This window comes from Ovis canadensis, chromosome 7 (assembly GCF_042477335.2).
Source record: "Ovis canadensis isolate MfBH-ARS-UI-01 breed Bighorn chromosome 7, ARS-UI_OviCan_v2, whole genome shotgun sequence".
Lineage (NCBI taxonomy): Eukaryota > Metazoa > Chordata > Mammalia > Artiodactyla > Bovidae > Ovis > Ovis canadensis.
In genome coordinates, this window is record NC_091251.1 from 60091529 (window position 1) to 60110843 (window position 19315).

The following is a 19315-nucleotide window of genomic DNA, read 5'->3' on the forward strand; positions in this document are numbered from 1 at the left end:
GTTATAGACAGGTGGTAAGAACAAATTTTTTATTTAGCAAAATATTCCAGGCCTGTGATAAAATACATGCACAAGTGGTTGGATGTGTTAAACCCCAATTTGCATCAAGATGATTTGGATATTTGAGGGGCTTTTTTGTTTTTAGGTTTTTTTTCGGTTTCTTTGGTTTGGTCTTAATCATGCCTCTGCTCATAGAAAATGCTGGGCTTGTGAGCTTGTGCTGCATAGCGTGTGCCATGGTGTCTGGCTCAGAGTGGGGCCTCTCGTGCCTGCTTGGGAGTCACTGTTGCTGAATGTGTCACCAGGATTGGATCTGAGCATGGCAGATCACCAGATGTATGGCAAAAGAGACATCTCTTACCAAATACAACACATGAGGTCAGCTTTAATCAGAGAGCATTTGCACGTACAATTCTACGGAGAGTTCAGTCACTACTGAACGGGAAAGTAGTTGAGAAGATCCATCTTGCCGTGATTTATTGCTACCAGCTGCCTGAGTGTGGGGCCATACCAGCTCACTTTGGCAAATGATGTTTCCTGTTTTTTTTCCCTAAAGAACAAATTTCCCTTTTCTTTTGCTTCCTTTTGGAATGTTATTCCTGCTTCCCCCCACTTTAATTTTATCATTTCTTTTGCCTCTTCCTTTCTTTGATTTTAATCTATGCATGCCCTCTCTTTCCCCCTCAGTAAAATTAAGTTGCCAGTTATATTCTTTCTTAGCTTTAAATCCTTAACTCTCAAGCCTACGTTTATCCAAAGATATGTCTTTTTGCTCTCCTCCATACTTCTGAACATTCCAACAGGAAGTTCCCAAAAGAAATAAAACTGAAATTGAATTCATACCTTTCCAGCTAGGATTCTCTGCTCTTCTCAGCCTCAGGAGTGAAATGAGAGGGATTCCCACTTCCATAGTCTCCCAGATCCCAACATTTCAGTTGGCTTGGAAAATACAATAATCCACTCAGGCATATGAGCATTCACAATAAATCATAGAGTTATGAATAAATCTTGGTTGTCAAAAGCAAATGTGTAGCCGTTCCAACGCGTCTGCCATTAGAATTCAGCAAGGCAGCTGTCAGCTGTTTTCTTGTAATTAAACAGCCAATGAGCAGCTAATTAAGACATATGTGTATACAGAAGTGGAAGTGGGTATGTTAATGAACTGTAGGAATCAATTCATTAAGTGAAAATTGTCAAAAGACCAAACATCAGATCAGCATTTCAGCCTGTGCCTCCCTGGGAAGGAGCCCCGAGCAGAAGGGGAGCCCCTAAGGGCCAGAACCCTACCCCAACACCTTCCCAGCCACACTCACAGGTCTCTGTCGCTAAGGCCCGCTTGCGGGCAAAGATATTAACAACCCCAGTAGGAAATGTCACATCTATTTCAAAGTCTTTTATTAAGGAGACCTAGCAAAGGAAAGTTGTTTTCCTACTTGCATAAACCTAGTATTTGATACCCTATAAAATGCCATCTCCCGCAGCTCATGTCTGAACCATTATATGGAACTTTGTACAACTGAAAAGTGAGGCTTTTTTACCTGTTTGTTGTTTATCTGTTTTTGGTCTGCCCTGTATCTTTGTATGCATGTCTTCTGGGTAGTATATTAAGACGTCTCTGGCCTTTGGGTTAGGATGTACCCAGAGTTCAAGAATTCAAATCTTGGCTCCTCTCCTTCAACTGCTATGTGACTTTGAAAAGATGGCTTAACCTCTCTGAACTGGAATTCCCTTATTTGTAAATAGACATAAAAACACCTGCTTTGTACAGTTGGGAATTGCATGTGAATCACGTTTGTGAAGTGTCCTCCCTGGTGCTTGGTATAGAATAGGAGCTCACCATGTGATTGTCACCACAGTTTTACCACTGGCATCATTTTTCCTCCAGTCTTTCATTCCACAAGTGTTTGTTGACTGCTCCAAGTACTAGGCTGTGTAATAACCCATTCAGAAGATGGCAGGTGTGGGGACCTGAGAAAATTGCAGTGAAGAAGACAGAGAAAAGTAGATGGATTTGAGGAATATGAAGATGACAGGAACAGCCTAATTTAGTGACTGCATGCATGTGGATGGGGAGGGAGCACGGAAGCCCATCTCTGTGCTTTGAATATCTGGGTTAAGGGTGGTACCCTTGCCTGAGCAAGGAAACACTGGAGGAAAAGAGACTGGGAAAATTATCAGTGGGTCAGGAAGTGTTCTATTCGGAATGAAGATCAAGCCATTCAGTATGTATTGAATGGGTAAACAATAATGTCCTACTGTATAGCACAAAGGAAACCTATATTCAGTATCCTATGATAGGGGCTTCCCTGGGGTCTCAGTGGTAAAGAATCCATCTGCCAATGCAGGACATGGGTTCGATCCCTGATCCAGGAAGATCCCACATCCCACAGAGCAACTAAGCCTGTGTGCCACAACTCTCGAGCCTGTGCTCTGGAGCCCAGCAGCCACAACTGCTGAAGCCCGCACACCCTAGAGCCTGTGCTCCACAACAGGAGAAGCCCCTGCAGTGAAAAGCCCCCACGCCACAACTAGAGAGTAACCCCTACTCGCCACAACTAGAGAAAAGCCCACTCGGCAATGAAGACCCAGACAGGCAAAAATAAATAAATAAGTAAATTTTAAAATATATCCTATGATAGACATAATAGAAAAGAATATGAAAAAGAAGGCACATATAACTGAATCACTTTGCTGTACAGAGGAAATTAGCATATTGTAAATCAACTATAGTTTAATTTTTAAAAAAGATAAAGCCATTCAGCTAAAGTTTCTCAAGAACGTCTGTGTATGTGTGTGTTGGTGGTGGGGATGATGGGGCTGTAGAAGGCCAAGCCACAACTCTGGGTATGTGCCTATCCAAAATAGGGAGGAGCCACTTAGAACAGCCTGCTGGAAAGCTGAGCATCCAGCAAGGACTGGGCTCAGTCCAGTCACCCGCTGGGCAGTTTTTAACAATCAACTCTCTGGAAAACAAACAGTGTCTATATATATGCACGTAACTTTAGTATGTATGTCACCGATCCAATTACAAACAATTTACAAGTAGTGCAGTTGACAGCACATCATTATAAACAGAGAATATAATATATGAAAGTGAAAGTGTTGGACTCTCAGTTGTGTCCGACTCTGCAACCCCTGGACTGTGGCCCACCAAGCTCCTCCCTCCATGGTATTTCCCAGGCAGGAATAACATAGTGGGTAGCCATTCCCTTCCCCAGGGGATCTTCCCACCCCAGGGATCGAACCCGGGTCTCTACATTATAGGCAGATTCTTTACCATCTGAGCCACCCATATAATATATACTATATGTTATATATGTGATGTATAGTATGTGTGTAGACAGATGATTCTCACTGAATACACTCGATTTTTGCTGAACTCTTACATCCACACTTGTGGTTGTGGTTGATGAAAGACTGTAGTGTCAATGTGATTTTTCATTTACAATAATGAATAAGAGGAAAGTGAAACAAGGAAAAGCATGTTTTGGAACTTCTCTCATTCATCAGTGATGATGTGAGCAACTACTTTCTGAAACAGATAATAGTTTTTAAAAATTGGAAGGATCGGTCTTCACATTTTTTGTGCTCTTCACAATGTGATGGCTATAGACATGACATACTGTTAAACTGAACCTATGTTGTTATCATTTTCTTCATCACTTTTAAAAAAAATTTATTGAAATATAGTTCATTTACAAGGTTGTGTTAGTTTCAGATGTACAGCAAAGTGATTAAGTTATACATATACACATATTCATTCTTTTTCAGATTCTTTACCTTATATAGATTATTACAGAATATTGAGTATAGTTTCCTGTGCTGTACAGTAGGTCCTTGTTGGCTACCTATTTTATATATGGTGGTAGTGGTTTAGTCAGTAAGTTGTGTCTGATTCTTTGCAACCCCATGGACTGCAGCCCACCAGACTCCTCTGTCAATGGGATTTCCCAGGCACAAATTCTGGAGTGAGTAGCCATTTCCCTCTTCAGGGGATCTTGCCACCCAGGGATTGAACCCATATCTCCTGCTTGGCAGGTAGATTCTTATCACTGAGCCACCTGGGAAGCCTATTTCATATATAGTAGTATGTATATGTTATAAGTTAATGTTTAATAATGGTTATGTTTAACAATTGGTTCACAAAATTTCAGAAAGTTTGACATTCAGCTCTTGCAACCCAGTATCAGCCTTCTCCCGTACCCATGGCCTCTGTCCCCATTCTGGGGAACTCCAATCTAATGGGATCAATGAAAATTTTCAGAATATACAGCCAGATTTCTTTTTATATAGCAATAGGGTCTTCCCTGGCTAAGACTCTGCACTCCCAGTGCAGGGGACCCAGGTTCGATCCCTAGTCAGGGAACTATATCCCACAATGAAACACCTAAAGATCCCACGGTGAAGATAGAAGATCTTGCATGCAACAACTAAGATCCATGCTAAGATCTAGCATGGCCAAATATTTTTTTTTTTAACTAGGCAATAGAATTTTCCAAAGAACAGAGGCAGAAGTTAGAAATAAAACTCAACAGAAGGCACTTTGAAAGGCTTGGTGAAATAAGGCAGGAAACACTGGCAAATTCTCTTTGAGGCAGTGGAAATGGAGGCAGAAGGTTGACGAATGTGAAGAAATCAAGACTGAGTAACATGGGTTTTGTTAGCCCAACACTGCAGGAGAGATGCTAATGTGGGAGGCACTACACTTAAAATTAGGACGCTGGAGTTCAAGTCCCAGCAATGACATGAAGCCACGGGGCAGCCTGGACATGTCACTTAGCTTTCTCAGCTTCATTTTTGTTATCTGCAAAATCAGAGAGCTAGAGTAGATCCCTGATTCTTAACAAAGGGAAAGCAGCAGAGTCTTCAAGAAGCTTTGTTAAAATGTTTACCATACAGAATGACGTGTCTTCTTTTTTGATCTACAAAAATGGCACTTTCACATTGTTCAAACTAGCATGTATGTCAGCGACTATACACTCAGATGTTCTGGTTCAGAAGATCTTAGGTGTATTTTTCAAAAGTTCCACCGGTGATTCTGATACACATTCAGTTGGAGAACTACTGAGTCAAGTAATGTCAGCTTCCTTTCATCTCTAAAGGCTGTTTGCATATTCTAATTTACTTTTGCAATAACTGCATGTGAGTTTGCTGCCACTAGGTGGTGGTAGTGTGCCACGGTCACACCATATACTGGTATCCTGAATTTCATCATGGTGGCCCTCTGCTCAAGCCCACCCTGTTTGTAATGGCACATCTCCATGTACCTTGACAGCCATAAAAAGTGAACTTTTAAGAAAGCCAAAGAAGTCATTCATTAGCTCAGCTTTTAGAAGTGAAACTCCACCATTGTGTATTTAACATCTGTCCCCAGCTGACTCACAGCTTCTGCGCTTTCTTCTCTACACGAACCTCTTCAGTTCCTCCCCCAAACTCCAAGCGCTGCCTTGCACCATCACTGCTCTCTGTGTGGCCTCCAGCTTCCCCACCCCTAGAACCGGGATCCCAGCTTGCTCATTCATCAGTGGGACCCTCTCCAGGTCCCACTGTCGGTCAAGATCTGGCTTCTCCATGTATGAGCAGGCTTCTCTCTTTATGAAGGAAAATACCTACCATACTTTCTCCCTTTCTTCCTTCTTGCCCTTCTAATCCTTCTCCTCGTATATGCTCACTCGCTTTAAATACTTTATCAGTTTAACTGCCCAAATCCTCTGAGAAACCCCAAGAATATACTGAAATGAAGAGTTTTTTTGTTTGTTTGTTTATTGGCCATGCCTTGTGACATGTGGCATTCTTGTTCCCCGATCAAGGATCGAACCCATGTGCCCTGCATTGAAAGTTCAGAATCTTAACCACTGTACCACCAGGGAAATCCCTGTAGAGTTGTGTTTTTGTGGTGGTGGTGTTGTTTTAAGGGGAGACAAGGGGCACGAAAGGAACACCAAGCTCTCGTTCTATCTGAAAGGCACAGTTTGGTGTGTCTGATTCACCTAGGCTTACCCTTTCCCTCCCTCCATGGGTCTCACCTTATAAACCTGCCTGACCCCTCCCCTTTGGTATTTGATAGCTAGCCTTGTGGGCTGTCAGCTTAGTCCAAAAGAAAGGTTTTTCCTGTGGTTCTTAGTGCTGCCGCTCCCCGAACTTTCCACAGGCACTTGCTCAAATGACTCAGTGAGAAGTAAATGGGGTTGTAAAGAGTAAGGTGTGTCTGTCTATCTGCACGTTTGCTTTCCCCAAGCCCTTCGGAGCTGAGACATCTAAAGAAGTGGAGTCCTTTTTCTCATATCGCTTCCAGCCTCAGCACCATTGCTCCAAGAGCGTGTGGAAAGCCTCGTGGATTTGTCTTGCAAATAGGTGGTATAATTTCTCAGATATCTTTAAAGATAGTGACTGTGTCCTTGGATTCAGTTTGTTGTTGCTATTGTTTTGTTTTCTAAATGAGCCAAAGTAATTTAGAAATAAGTAGGGTGAATTAACCCTCCTGCTGATAAATGAGGGAAAAATCGTGAAATTGTGAAACTGACTTTCTTGTGTGAATAACCCACATCAGGAGGTGGCTATAGAAGAGGAATGTATTAAATGCCTGGGCAGTGACAACATGGCCAGTTAAAGGGGTTAACCGGGAGGAAAACTAATTTCAGAACAGATCAGTCTTGCTCCTTTATCATGCATACCTTGTGTCTTGACACTGCTTTCTTTAATGGTCACCTTCTGTAAGAACCCCCAAGTGGGAATCCTTTTTGACACACAAAAGAAGCAGAAGAACAACAAAAGGGATAAAAGTGTGAGTTCTGGAATTAAACCACCTGGATTCAGATCCTGACTTTATCCCATGCTGGGGAGGGGGTAGAGTGGGGAGGGGTTTGGGTTCTGAGCTAGTGCCTCCCTAAGCCTCAGGTTCTTTGACCTAAAAACCAGGAAAATGATAGTGCCTGCCTCATGCTGCCCTTGTCAAAATTAATGCCTCTTACACAGAGTGAAGTAAGCCAGGAAGAGAAAAACAAGTATCAATATATTAATCATATATTTGGAACCTAAAAAATGGTACTGATGAGCCTATTTGCAGGGCGGGAATGGAGACCCAGAGGTCGTGGAGAATGGACTTGGACACGGCGGGGGAAGGAGTAGGGGCACGGATTGAGAGAGCAGCGCTGACACGAACACACTCTCATCTGTGAAATAGATAGCTGGTGGGAAGCTGCTGCAGAACACGGGGAGCCCAGCCCGGCACTCTGTGATGACCTAGAGGGGTGGGATGGCAAGGCGAGGGAGGCTTCAGAGGGAGGGGATGCATGTATACTGATCCATAGGCTGATATAGGCTGATTCGTGTTGTTGTATGGCAGAAACTCACACAACGTTATAAAGCAATTATCCTCCAGTAATTTTAAAAAATTAAGTGATGGAATCCATATAAAGCACAGGGTGACAAGCAAATAATCAGCACGTTTTAATGCTACCTGGGATTGGTTTTAATCAGATAGGGTAAGACACCTAGGACACAAACATGACCGCCATGAAGGGAAAGAAATTGGTTATAACATAGGTCCCTCGAAATAGAAGGCACAGCATGCCACACAGGGGACACAGTGGGAAGCCGTGTCAGTGAGAGGCAGAGAGAGGGTGAGGAAAACCTGGGAGAAGGTGACTGGTCTAGTCTCTGGATTGGTTGGTTTGCATGTGAAAAGTATGCTCCCAGGCAAGTTGTTTGCTATTTCTAGAAGCTAGGTAGCCCTGGGAAGTGTAATCTCTGAGTTAGCAAGACCTCAAGATGAGAAAGCATTAAAAATACAGTATAAATAGTATGATTAGAAGACTTCCATGGCAGACTAGTGGTTAAGACTCTGCCTTCCAATGCAAGAAATGTGAGTTCAGTCCCTGGTCAGGGAGCTAAGGCCACACATGCCTCATGGCCAAAAAAACAGAACACAAACAACAGAAGCAATATTATAACAAATGCAGTAAAGGCTTTAAAAATGGTCCACATTAAAAAAATATATTTAAGATAATGCATTCATTAAGATCTCTCCTTCCAGCATCATCATCTCTTCACCAGTATCATTATCATTATTCCCTCTCAGGGTTCCCTTTTAGCAGAGCAAACTGCTGGTTGTATATGGCTTCTGTGCTAACATTTTGGAACTTGATTAGTGGTGGTTTGATGTTCACTTACTTTAATGTGTAAAACCTAAAGAGTAGCCTTTTTTCCCTTTGATAATGACCCAAGCCTTATTCAAGAGTGGCATCTAGACGTGGATTTCTTAGTTTTTAAGAAAGTGGAGACATTGTAAAGGATCCTAAGAGTACTAAAGGTACAAATGAACCTGGAAAGAAAGGTGGCAGACACTGTGATCTGGTCTATAGACGAGGTCCTGGGAGATAACGGTGCAGTCTGCATGTACTGGCTCCATTTAAAGAAAAAAGAGAGATCGTGTAGACATTCTTCATATTCACTGATTAGGGAACAAAATGGAGCAGACTCTTTGTGACGCAGACCCTTTTTTTCCCCTTTTATCAGCAAAAGGAAACGCAAATAATTCATGATCCTAAACCCCTGCTTAGGTCCAACTCTCACATCTATATATGACTACCGAAAAAACCATAGCTTTGTCTAGTGGACCTTTGTCAGCAAATAATGTCTCTGCTTTTTAATATGCTATCTAGGTCTGTCATAGCTTTCCTATCAAGGAGTGTCTTTTCATTTCATGGCTACAGTAACCATCCACAGTGATTTTGGAGCCCAAGACAGTAAAGTTTCTCACTGTTTCCATTGTTTCCCCATCTATTTGCCATGAGTGATGAGACTGGATGCCATGATCTTTGTTTTTTGAATATTGAGTTTTAAGCCAGCTTTTTCACTCTCCTCTTTCACCTTCATCAAGAGGTTCTTTAGTTCCTCTTCACTTTTTGCCATTAGGCTGGTATCATCTGCATATTTGAGGTTGTTGATATTTCTCCCAGCAATCTTGATTCCAACTTGTGCTTTCTTTATCCAGCCTGGCATTTCACATGATGTACTCTGCATATAAGTTAAATAAGCAGGGTGATGATATACAGCCTTGACGTACTCCTTTCCCAATTTGGAACCAGTACGTTGTTCCATGTCTAGTTCTAACTATTGCTTCTTGACAAGGATACAGGTTTTGTAGGAGGCAGGTAAGGTTGTCTGATATTCCCAGCTCTTGAAGGATTTTCCATAGTTTGTTGTGATCTACACAGTGAAAGGCTTTAGCATAGTCAATGAAGCAGAAGTAGATGTTTTTCTGGAATTCTCTTGATTTTTCTGTGACCCGGCAGATGTTGGCAATTTGATCTCTGGTTCTTCTACCATTTGTAAATGTTCCTCTGTACTTCTGGAAGTTCTCAGTTCACATACTGTTGAAGCCTAACTTGAAGTATTTTGAGCATTACTTTGCCAGCATGGGAGATGTGTACAGTTAAATGGTAGTTTGAACATTCTTTGGGATTGGAATGAAAACTGACCTTTTCCAGTCCTGTGGCCACTGCTGAGTTTTCCAAATTTGCTGACGTATTGTGTGCAGCACTTTCACAGCATCATCTTTTAGGATTTGAAATAGCTCAGCTGGAATTCCATCACCTCCACTAGCTTTGTTTGTAGTGATGCTTCCTCAGACCCACTTGACTTTGCACTCCAAGATGTCTGTCTCTAGGTGAGTGATCACACCATCGTGGTTATCCAGGTCATTAATATCTTTTTTGTACAGATGTTCTGTGTATTCTTGCCACCTCTTCTTAAAATCTTCTGCTTCTGTTAGGTCCATACCGTTTCTGTCCTTTATTGTGCCCATCTTCGCATGAAATGTTCCCTTGGTACCTCTCATTTTCTTGAAGAGATCTCTAGCCTTTCCCATTCTATTGTTTCCCTCTGTATCTTTGCATTGTACATTTAGGAAGGCTTTCTTATCTCTCCTTGCTGTTCTTTGGAACTCTGCATTCAGATTTCCTTTTCTCCTTTGCCTTTCACTTCTTTTCTCAGCTATTTATTTGTAAGGCCTTCTCAGACAACCATTTGGCCTTCTTGCATTTCTTTTTCTTGGGGATGGTTTTGATCACCACCTCCTGTACAATGTTATGAACCTCTGTACATAATTCTTCAAGCACTCTGTCTATCAGATCTAATCCCTTGAATCTGTTTGTCACTTCCACTTCCGTTAAGAAGGCTGAGCGCCGAAGAATTGAAGCTTTCGAACTGTGGTGTTGGAGAAGCCTCTTGAGAGTACCCTGGACTGCAAGGAGATCAAACCAATCAATCCTGAATATTCATTGGAAGGACTGATCCTGAAACTGAAACTCCCATACTTTGGCCATCTGATGCGAAGAGCCAACTCATTGCAAAGACTCTAATGCTGAGAAGGATTGAAGGCAGGAGAAGGGGACGACAGAGGACAAGATGGTTAGATGGCAATACCTACTCAATCGACCTGAGTTTGAGCAAGCTCTGGGAGATGGTGAAGGGCAGGGAAGCCTGGTGTGCTGCAGTTCGTGGGGTCACAAAGGATCAGGCATGACTGAGCAACTGATCAAACAAACAAGCCCCTGCAGTGACAGCAAACATAGAGTGGTATAGTCTCAAGAAAGAACAAAATACCTTTCAGCCTTGGCGGAGATTATATGTCTCTGACTCAACCGAATACATAGACAGGTGACCTCTTGGTATCTCTTTCTAAGGATCATCTGCCTCTATTACCATTTATATTTTCTTGAAGTCTATTAAGTGCCAAAGAAAGTTTTACTTCACACTTTCTTGTCACAGAGAAAAGAAACACATTAAGGGAAAAAAAAAAGAAAAACAGCTTTAGATATTTTGACAAAAGAGAGATTGCCTGACGGAGAAGGCAGTGGCACCCCACTCCAGAACTCTTGCCTGGAAAATCCCATGGATGGAGGAGCCTGGTAGGCTGCAGTCCATGAGGTTGCTAAGAGTTGGACACGACTGAGTGACTTCACTTTTATTTTCACTTTTCACTTCCATGCATTGGAGAAGGAAATGGCAATCCACTCCAGTATTCTTGCCTGGAGAATCCCAGGGATGGCAGAGCCTGGTGGGTTGCTGTCTGTGGGGTCGCACAGAGTTGAACACTACTGAAGCGACTTAGCAGCGGCAGCAGCAGAGAGACAGATTGAGATCCTGGGCCCCTAACCTTGCCCACATTGGTTAGTGAATAGCTTGGTAGACGTCAGAGAGTTGGTAAGAGGTCAGTGCCTGCCTCTCCCATCCTAGGTTGGTCTCCAAAAGGGAAAAACTGGGAACTGAGGTTATATCCATCATGCTACTGCTAAGTCACTTCAGTCGTGTCCAACTCTGTGCGACCCCACAGACGGCAGCCCACCAGGTTCCGCGGTCCCTGGGATTCTCCAGGCAAGAACACTGGAATGGATTGCCATTTCCTTCTCCAGTGCATGAAAGAGAAAAGTGAAAGTGAAGTTGCTCAGTTGTGTCCAACTCTTAGCGACCCCATGGACTGCAGCCTACCAGGCTCTTGCATCCATGGATTTTCCAGGCAAGAGTACTGGAGTGGGGTGCCATTGCCCTCTCCATATATCCATCATAACCATGACTTAATCCACAGAGTCCCCAGCTTTCAGGGAAGAAAGCAGATGTAGTGAATAGTTCTTCTTGAGTAGCTCGTATACCTTTCCACTCACATATTATAGAAAAATCAAAAAGCACAGACAAACAACAACAAAAACAAGATCAGCATTTATTTTCATTTGAGGGCACAATTTTCCAAAGGTTTCTTCTGTGTTAAATATGTAGATTTTCCCTCCAAAATTGGATTATATTGTGTTCAGTTCTTTAGCTGTTTTTTTTTTTAAGTAGTACATTTCTACCACCACCTTATGTCAATAATTGTACTTCTGAAATACCATTTTTAGTGGTTGATGAATATGCAGATATCCAACATGACTCTTCCAGTTCACTACTGTTGGACATTTAGCTTGTTTATAAATTTGTCTTACGTTACAGATAGTGCTGTGATGAACACCCACGTAGGTAAATCCTTGTACCTTTCTTATCATTCCTTTAAAATATATTCCTTAAAGAGTAATTTCTAGTTCAGTGGATAGGCATGTTTTTTAAGGATTTTAGTATAACTGCCAGGTTGGCCTCCAGAAGAATCTCCTGTGAGAGAGTACTCTTACCAGTTTGCCCAGCACTGTCACTCCATCCGTTCTTCAGGATTTTACCTTACCCTTTGGTACTGGGGTCCCCTGGGTCATGGTCAACTGTCTTTACCATTAAAGATTTAAAGATGATAACAGACTTTTGTAACCTTCGTAGTTCTGCTTCATAGAAATGTTTCTGGTTACCTTTTTTTTTTTCCAGGATGCATTCCTAGTTTGCAAAACCAATAAGAGATAAGTCAACTATCAAGCAATAACCAGAAACAAACCCCACATATATTTGTAAAATAAGGAATGTGCTTGTATAAATAACAAGTTTCTATTATATAGCCCAGGAAACTATCTTCACGGAAAAGAATCTGAAAAAGAGTATATATAATTGAGTTACTTTGCTGTACACCAGAAACTAATGCAACATTGTAAATAAGCCTTACTTTAGCTTTTAAAAATGTGCTTCTAAATAACATATGGATTAAAAAAAGAGATATATTGAAAACTAGAATGTGTTTCCTATTGAATAATCATGAAAATACTATATACCAAAACTCATGGGTTGCTACCAAAATGTAACTAAAAGGAACACTGACAGCTTTAAGAAAAGACTGAGCAATGAACATTAACGAGCTAGAAAGAATCTAGCTCAAGGAGTTAGCAAAAGTGAATGAGTCAACGAATAAACGAGTAAATGAATGAAATCCTTGAGGTCAGTACTCCTCATGCATCTTATTACACCTTCTCGTTTACAAAACTGTGCTTAACAAATACATGGGACTTGATGAGCATCAGCTCGGATTTGTTCAGTGTGAAAGCCCATGATTCTGAAAAGATGGTTTTCCCAGACTCTCCAGGGTAGAGTATTCCTAGTCTGATCTGCCGAGATAATCCACCCAAGTGTCGTTTAACTTCTTGGAGCAGTAGATTCTGACTTGGGGAATGAAAGATACCTAAGGAGTGGTGAGTTTATTTGGTCTGGTTGAGACTGCCACAGTGTCCGCTTAGGTTAGGGTGAGGCTGCACTTTCTCGTCTCTGGGCATACAGAGAAGCATTCTGTGTTTATTCTACTAAAAATGTTTTGAAGATGAAGGTTAAAGATGAGTGCCTTTGTACCATTGTTATTAAGCACATAGCTTTCAATCATCAGAAGCCAAGAACAGGGCCTAGTCCTCTTCCTTCTACATAAGCAAATGTTTGTTGCAATTAAAGAAAGTTTTGCATGTGTAAGGGACAGAGGATTGGGCTCTGGGGACCCATTTTACTCAAGGAAAAAGAAGTGACTTTAATTTCATTAATGGTTTCCAGGATGATTGTGCTACAAGTTTAATTCTCCATTAAATATTCATGCCGACGGATGCTTCCTTTCCTGCCTTTAGTATCATTCAGCTCAAGCTGACACTAACCTGTTTTCTATTTCATAACTGAATCACAGGGCTTTTTCAGGAGAAGTCAGCAAAGCAATGCCACCTACTCCTGTCCTCGTCAAAAGAACTGTTTGATTGATCGGACCAGTAGAAACCGCTGCCAGCACTGTCGATTACAGAAATGCCTTGCCGTGGGGATGTCTCGAGATGGTGAGCTCTCGCAACCTACGTTGCATAATAGCACAGGGTTGTGAAAGTACCTTCTGAAGCCTGGACCCAAGTCTGCCAGAATATGTCCCCTCTGTCCCTCACCACCCCCTCCAGTGACATCCTCTGGCATCCCTGTGGGTATCACAGCAGTTACTTCCTCATCCATAAACCATCCAGGTCAGCTCACTGGCAGATGCAGGGCAGGATTGGGGGGTGGGGGTAGGATGGAGAAGATATGTCTATGTGGTCAGAACACCTTCAGATTTTTGATGTTTAAGTCATTGCAGGTGGATGAGTTGATGGGAGGGAGGTAAGGTGTCACCTGAGGGTCTGAAAAAGGATACCTTCTAGAAGCATTTTTTTTTTTTCTCATAGAAAACACAAGGCAGAGCTAATTGTTATGTGCTTTATACTAGTCAGCTTATTGGCAGTTGGGATGCATTAGCTGTTATGCTAACTGGATCCAAAGTCAAATATTTGTACATCCAGTATGTGTGAAAATAGTGCAAAGCAGGCCTCAATGACAAATGTTCTTTTCATTAAAACAAGCTATTTTAACAGTTGCAAAACAGTTTAGGATCTTCCTGGAAAACTGTCTTCAGTGCACTGAATAATTAACACCAGATTTCAAGGCTATGCTTATATAAGAAAATTGGGCTGATAGTACAATGGATACAGTCTAAGGACTTTTCTGAATATACTGGCTGGTTGGCTACCTTGAGAGATCCCTCTGAAGGAAACATCATGCCCAGTGGAGTTTCAGCCCCTGGAAAAATAACTTCTGGCTACTAGACAGGTGTTCTGGCGGTCTGCTTTCCCTAGAATCAGAAGTTCTTGGGCCTGTGGACCTACCCAGGCACAAGTTGTACACAGGATTGCCTCTTACAATTTGTAGAACCAAAGGGAAATTTTGTGGATCAGAAGCTGCAAGTCATAAAACTTACACCATATCCTCAGAAATTCCTGTGATATGCAACTCTACAGATTTCAACTTCCAGTGGCCCTGAACTCACACAACTAGGTTTATCTCTTATGAATCTGTAAGTTAAAAATCACAGATGGGTGTGCATTTTCTCAAGACCTAATCCAGAGAATTCCCTGGTGGTCCAGTGGTAAGGACTCGTTGCTTCCACTGTAAGGGCCATGGGTTTGATCCCTGATCAGGGAACTCAGATCCCACAAGCTGTGTGCTGTGGCCAAAAACAAAAACAAAACCCTGATTCCTTTATTTCACTTAGGGGATAGTATGATTGCTGTTTTTAACATTAAGAGTTAGAACGCAATTCAGAGTCATGGCAGAACCAGTTTCCCCCTATTAATTAAAGGTATTAATCCCTTTGGGGGTTCTAGACTATTCTCTTCAAAAAGAATTAAGTACCTTCAGTATGCCTTGTGAAGATTTTGTATATAAGTGACAGCTCATGTTATTGTGGGCTTGGAGTGAATTTGGGGGCTTATACAATTTTAGACAGGGCCTCCCTGGTGGCTTAGCAGCAAAGCATCCACCTGCCCTGGTTCCAGAAGATCCCCTGGAGGAGGAAATGGCAACCCACTCCAGTAGGTTTCCAGCCTGGGAAATCTCATGGACAGGAGGCTGGCAGGCTACAGTCCGTGGGGTCGCAGAAGAATCGGACATGACTTAGTGACTAAACGAGGACAGTTTGAGGCCTGAAATTCATAGCCCACATCAGCCTGACTGCTATCTAACCAGTTCCACCCAATTTGTGACCTGAGCCATGGATACTGGAAGTTGCCCAGAATCCTGCTCACTTGTTTCCTCTATGCAAAAGGAAACCACATCCTCCTTGGCAGGAAAAGGATCCCACAGATTGGGCTGGGCACTGATTCCCAACTTCACTTCCATCTACCCTGCCTCCTGCCCCAAGACTCACAGAATTTTGTTGATGGTCAAATGGGTGTATTCATCTACCCATTCGGGTGTAAATTTAACCATAATCAGGAGACCTTAGTCCCTCCACCAGAGGCTTTATCTATACCTACTTAGGCTGAGAAATAAATGGGTTAGTGGAGGAGTTCAGACCAGGAAATCACAGGATTTTTTTTTTTTCTCAGTTATCTGGATGTTTCAAGAGAAATCATTTGAAATGCTAAATGAACTGGAAAGTTACTCCAGTCACTGTTCCACTTTAAATGTGGGGACACATGGCACAGAGAAGGGCTGCGAACACAAATTCTCCTGGCAGGGATCTTCCCCAGAGCCTACCATTTCCAAAATCCTAATATTCTTTTTCCCTTGAGGCTCAATGAGAATAGCAGAACATATCCTTTTAAGATGGGTCTAAGGGTTTCAAAGGGGCCACATGACCTAGGAGCAGGCGAGGGGTAGACTCAGAAATGTAATCCAGGGAATTGCAAATGCTTCATGCAGTCTGTTGAGCTTGCTCCAGGAAGCCCCAGATTTGATCAGAAAGAAACTCATCTAAGTGTACGGATTAGTGAAATGAATGCATGTGGAGGTTTGATTGCCTGTGCCCTGATGTAGACCAGTGAGTTTGTGCATCCCTGTGCTCCGGTCTGAACACTAAGAAAAGAAGTGTCTAGACCAACTGCCTGGGTCGAGAGGGAACAAGCCCATCAAACCGCAGTTCAGTAGCTCCCACTGAGCATAGGGTTATGTGACAGTATGAAAACGAAGCTGACCATTGCTCCAGGTCTCTTCTACCAGCCCTGGGTCTGTTTCTGAAACTTAGCTCCTCCAGGATATATCTTTGCTGTCAGGGATGTGGAGCAAGCCTGTGTGAGGTAGGACTGTTTTCACCTCTGGATCCTGTCCTTATTTGGTGGTTATGTGGTTTTTGATTAAAATTATCTGCAATGTCAAAAGAAGTCCTAAAGAGGATACCAGAGAGGATCATGGAGAAAAACATATTGTATATGGTGTGGCGCGGCTTTTTTCTTCCAGCTGTGAAATTTGGCCGCATGTCGAAAAAGCAGAGAGACAGCTTGTACGCAGAAGTACAGAAGCACCGAATGCAGCAGCAGCAGCGAGACCACCAACAGCAGCCTGGAGAAGCCGAGCCGCTGACTCCCACCTACAGCATCTCGGCCAACGGGCTCACGGAGCTTCACGATGACCTCAGCAACTACATCGACGGGCACACCCCCGAGGGCAGCAAGGCAGACTCTGCCGTCAGCAGCTTCTACCTGGACATCCAGCCTTCCCCGGACCAGTCAGGTCTCGACATCAATGGAATCAAACCAGAACCCATATGTGACTACACACCAGCATCAGGCTTCTTCCCCTACTGCTCTTTCACCAACGGAGAGACTTCCCCAACTGTGTCCATGGCAGAACTAGGTAATGGCTTCTGTGTTTCCATTGGGATGTACTACTCCTGCCTTTTGAAGGAAATGGGATATGTCTCACTTTCCTCTTATAAGTTATGGTATTAAAATGATGCATCTAGGGACTTCCCTGGTTGTCCAGTGGTTAAGACTCTGTGCTTCCATTGCAAGGGGTACAGGTTTGTTGCTTGGTCAGGGAACTAAGATCCCACATGCCACACAGCAAAAAAAAGAAAAAAAAAAAAGATGCATCTAGAAGGGCAATTCCGGAGAAGGAGATGGCACGCCACTTCAGTACTCTTGCCTGGGAAGTCCCATGGATGGGGGAGCCTGGTGGGCTGCAGTCCATGGGGTCGATAGGAGTCAGACACGACTAAGCGACTTCACTTTCACTTTTCACTTTCCTGCATTGGAGAAGGAAATGGCAACCCACTCCAGTGTTCTTGCCTGGAGAATCCCAGGGCCGGGGGAGCCTGCTGGGCTGCTGTCTATGGGGTCGCACAGAGTCGGACACAACTGAAGCAACTTAGCAGCAGCAGCAGCAGGGCAATTCACCTTTACCACTGGGAGAGTGAAAGTGATAGTTGCTCAGTCATGTCCAACTCTTTGTGACCACCTGGACCGTAGCCCTCCAGGCTCTTTTGTCAGTGGAAGTCCCCAGGCAAGAATACTGGAGTGGGTAGCCATTCCCTTCCCCAGGGGATCTTCCTAACCCAGGGATCAAAGCCAGGTCTTCTGCATTGCAGGAGGATTCTGTACCATCTGAGCCAACAGGGTAGTCTCCCTTGGAAGCACTTCATAATTCTGCCTTTCCCCTTGCTTTTAACTCTCCACTGTCTCCCATCACATATCCGAGAAACTGACTGACCTCTCAGCTTTAGAGCTGAGACAACATGAACTTAAAGCAGTCTTAAATTCCATAGAAAACTATAAGCTCAGGAAATGGCTCCACCAACTTCTTTGCTTTCATTACATTCTAAGTATTGATTTATACTGAAAGTGATAAAAATGGCAACCCACCAACTTAACCTGGCCTATAGACATGGTTTTTTAACCAATGCAGAGCTTTACAATTTTTGAATTAGTTGCTAAAAATTTAAACCTGGAGGGTTCCATCTGAAAGTTCAGATTTTCAGTTTCTTGTGGGGGCGGGGGTGGGGGATGATCTAATTACACTGGATCAGTATTTGTAAATGTCAACAACCAACTGGTACTAGTCAAGGCCTCCCACCTTTCAAATGGGTCCATCCCACTCGGCATTTATATCACTTCCCAGTCCCTGTATGCATCTCACCTTTATAAACATTAAAGGGAAATTGGCTTCTTTACTTTCCGAAATTCTGGTGATGGATGTTAATGACAAAACTGATGTATTTCATAGAAGACTCACCATGCAAAAAAAAAACCAACAAAAACCCTGTCATTTCCTCATTCCTGTGACATTGGTGCTTCTTGGGAGATGTGACCTAGAAATGTTAGCACAGACAATGGAAAGCTTTTCATTTCAAGGGAGTCGTGTTATAACATCCTCTGTTATATTTAATCGATTTTTAAGTACAGCACTATTATTAGAGAAACTTTGATAAGGGCCTTTGCTGTTTGTGAATTTGATCTGTTTCACCCCGTGGTTCCTCATACAAGGTTATAATCCTCTGGGATATTTCAATTAGTTGCTGTGGGGGTGACTAAGTTAAGACCAGGAGAGAAGGAAGACTTCACATGGAAAAGAACCAGCAGGTTCTGACTTGAGCACAGATGTCCTTGGTTCACAGAAATAACGGTTGTGTTCTTTAGATGGTTTCCTCTACCTCTGTACCCCACAAAACAGTTTTTAAGTGAAATTTATATTTCCAGTAAAATCTTTCTACAAATATAACAAATTGAATGTTCTTTACGGTTTTTACACAAGCACCTTTTTATGGGTCTAAATTTAAATCCTCAAGGGCAGGGACATTTTAAGCCTGGTCTTTAACCACTGCACAGCATTAAAGGTGTAGCACAGCTCTTTTGATTAACAGAGAAACCTCTGAACTAGAAGCCAAGCTGAGCAGAGGTAGGTTTGATTTTTTTTTTTTCTTGAACTAGAACAAAAACCTTCCGTTTTTGTCATGAGATCTTGGTTGGCTGAACCTTAAGCAGAGCTGTAATGAAAGTAAAATTTTCAGAAATGAATAAGGATTTGATTGAAAGCTGACTTGATATCATGAAAGATGACCTGACTCACTTTAGGTGTGCTTCCACCTTATGATAAATACGAGTGACTCTCTCCTGTTTGCTTGTCGGATGTTCAGCCC

General features: G+C 42.7%; 1 protein-coding gene across 4 annotated transcripts in view; it reads left to right on the top strand.

The window, feature by feature from the left end:
- Positions 1-19315, top strand: part of RORA (RAR related orphan receptor A) — an 808767-nt gene that overhangs the window by 768247 nt on the left and 21205 nt on the right. For all 4 annotated transcript variants that reach the window (XM_069596320.1, XM_069596318.1, XM_069596323.1 and 1 more), the window contains 2 exons: positions 13574-13715; positions 16639-17034. In XM_069596320.1, the coding sequence (XP_069452421.1) occupies positions 13574-13715; positions 16639-17034 (538 nt within the window). The remainder of the gene's footprint in view (positions 1-13573; positions 13716-16638; positions 17035-19315) is intronic.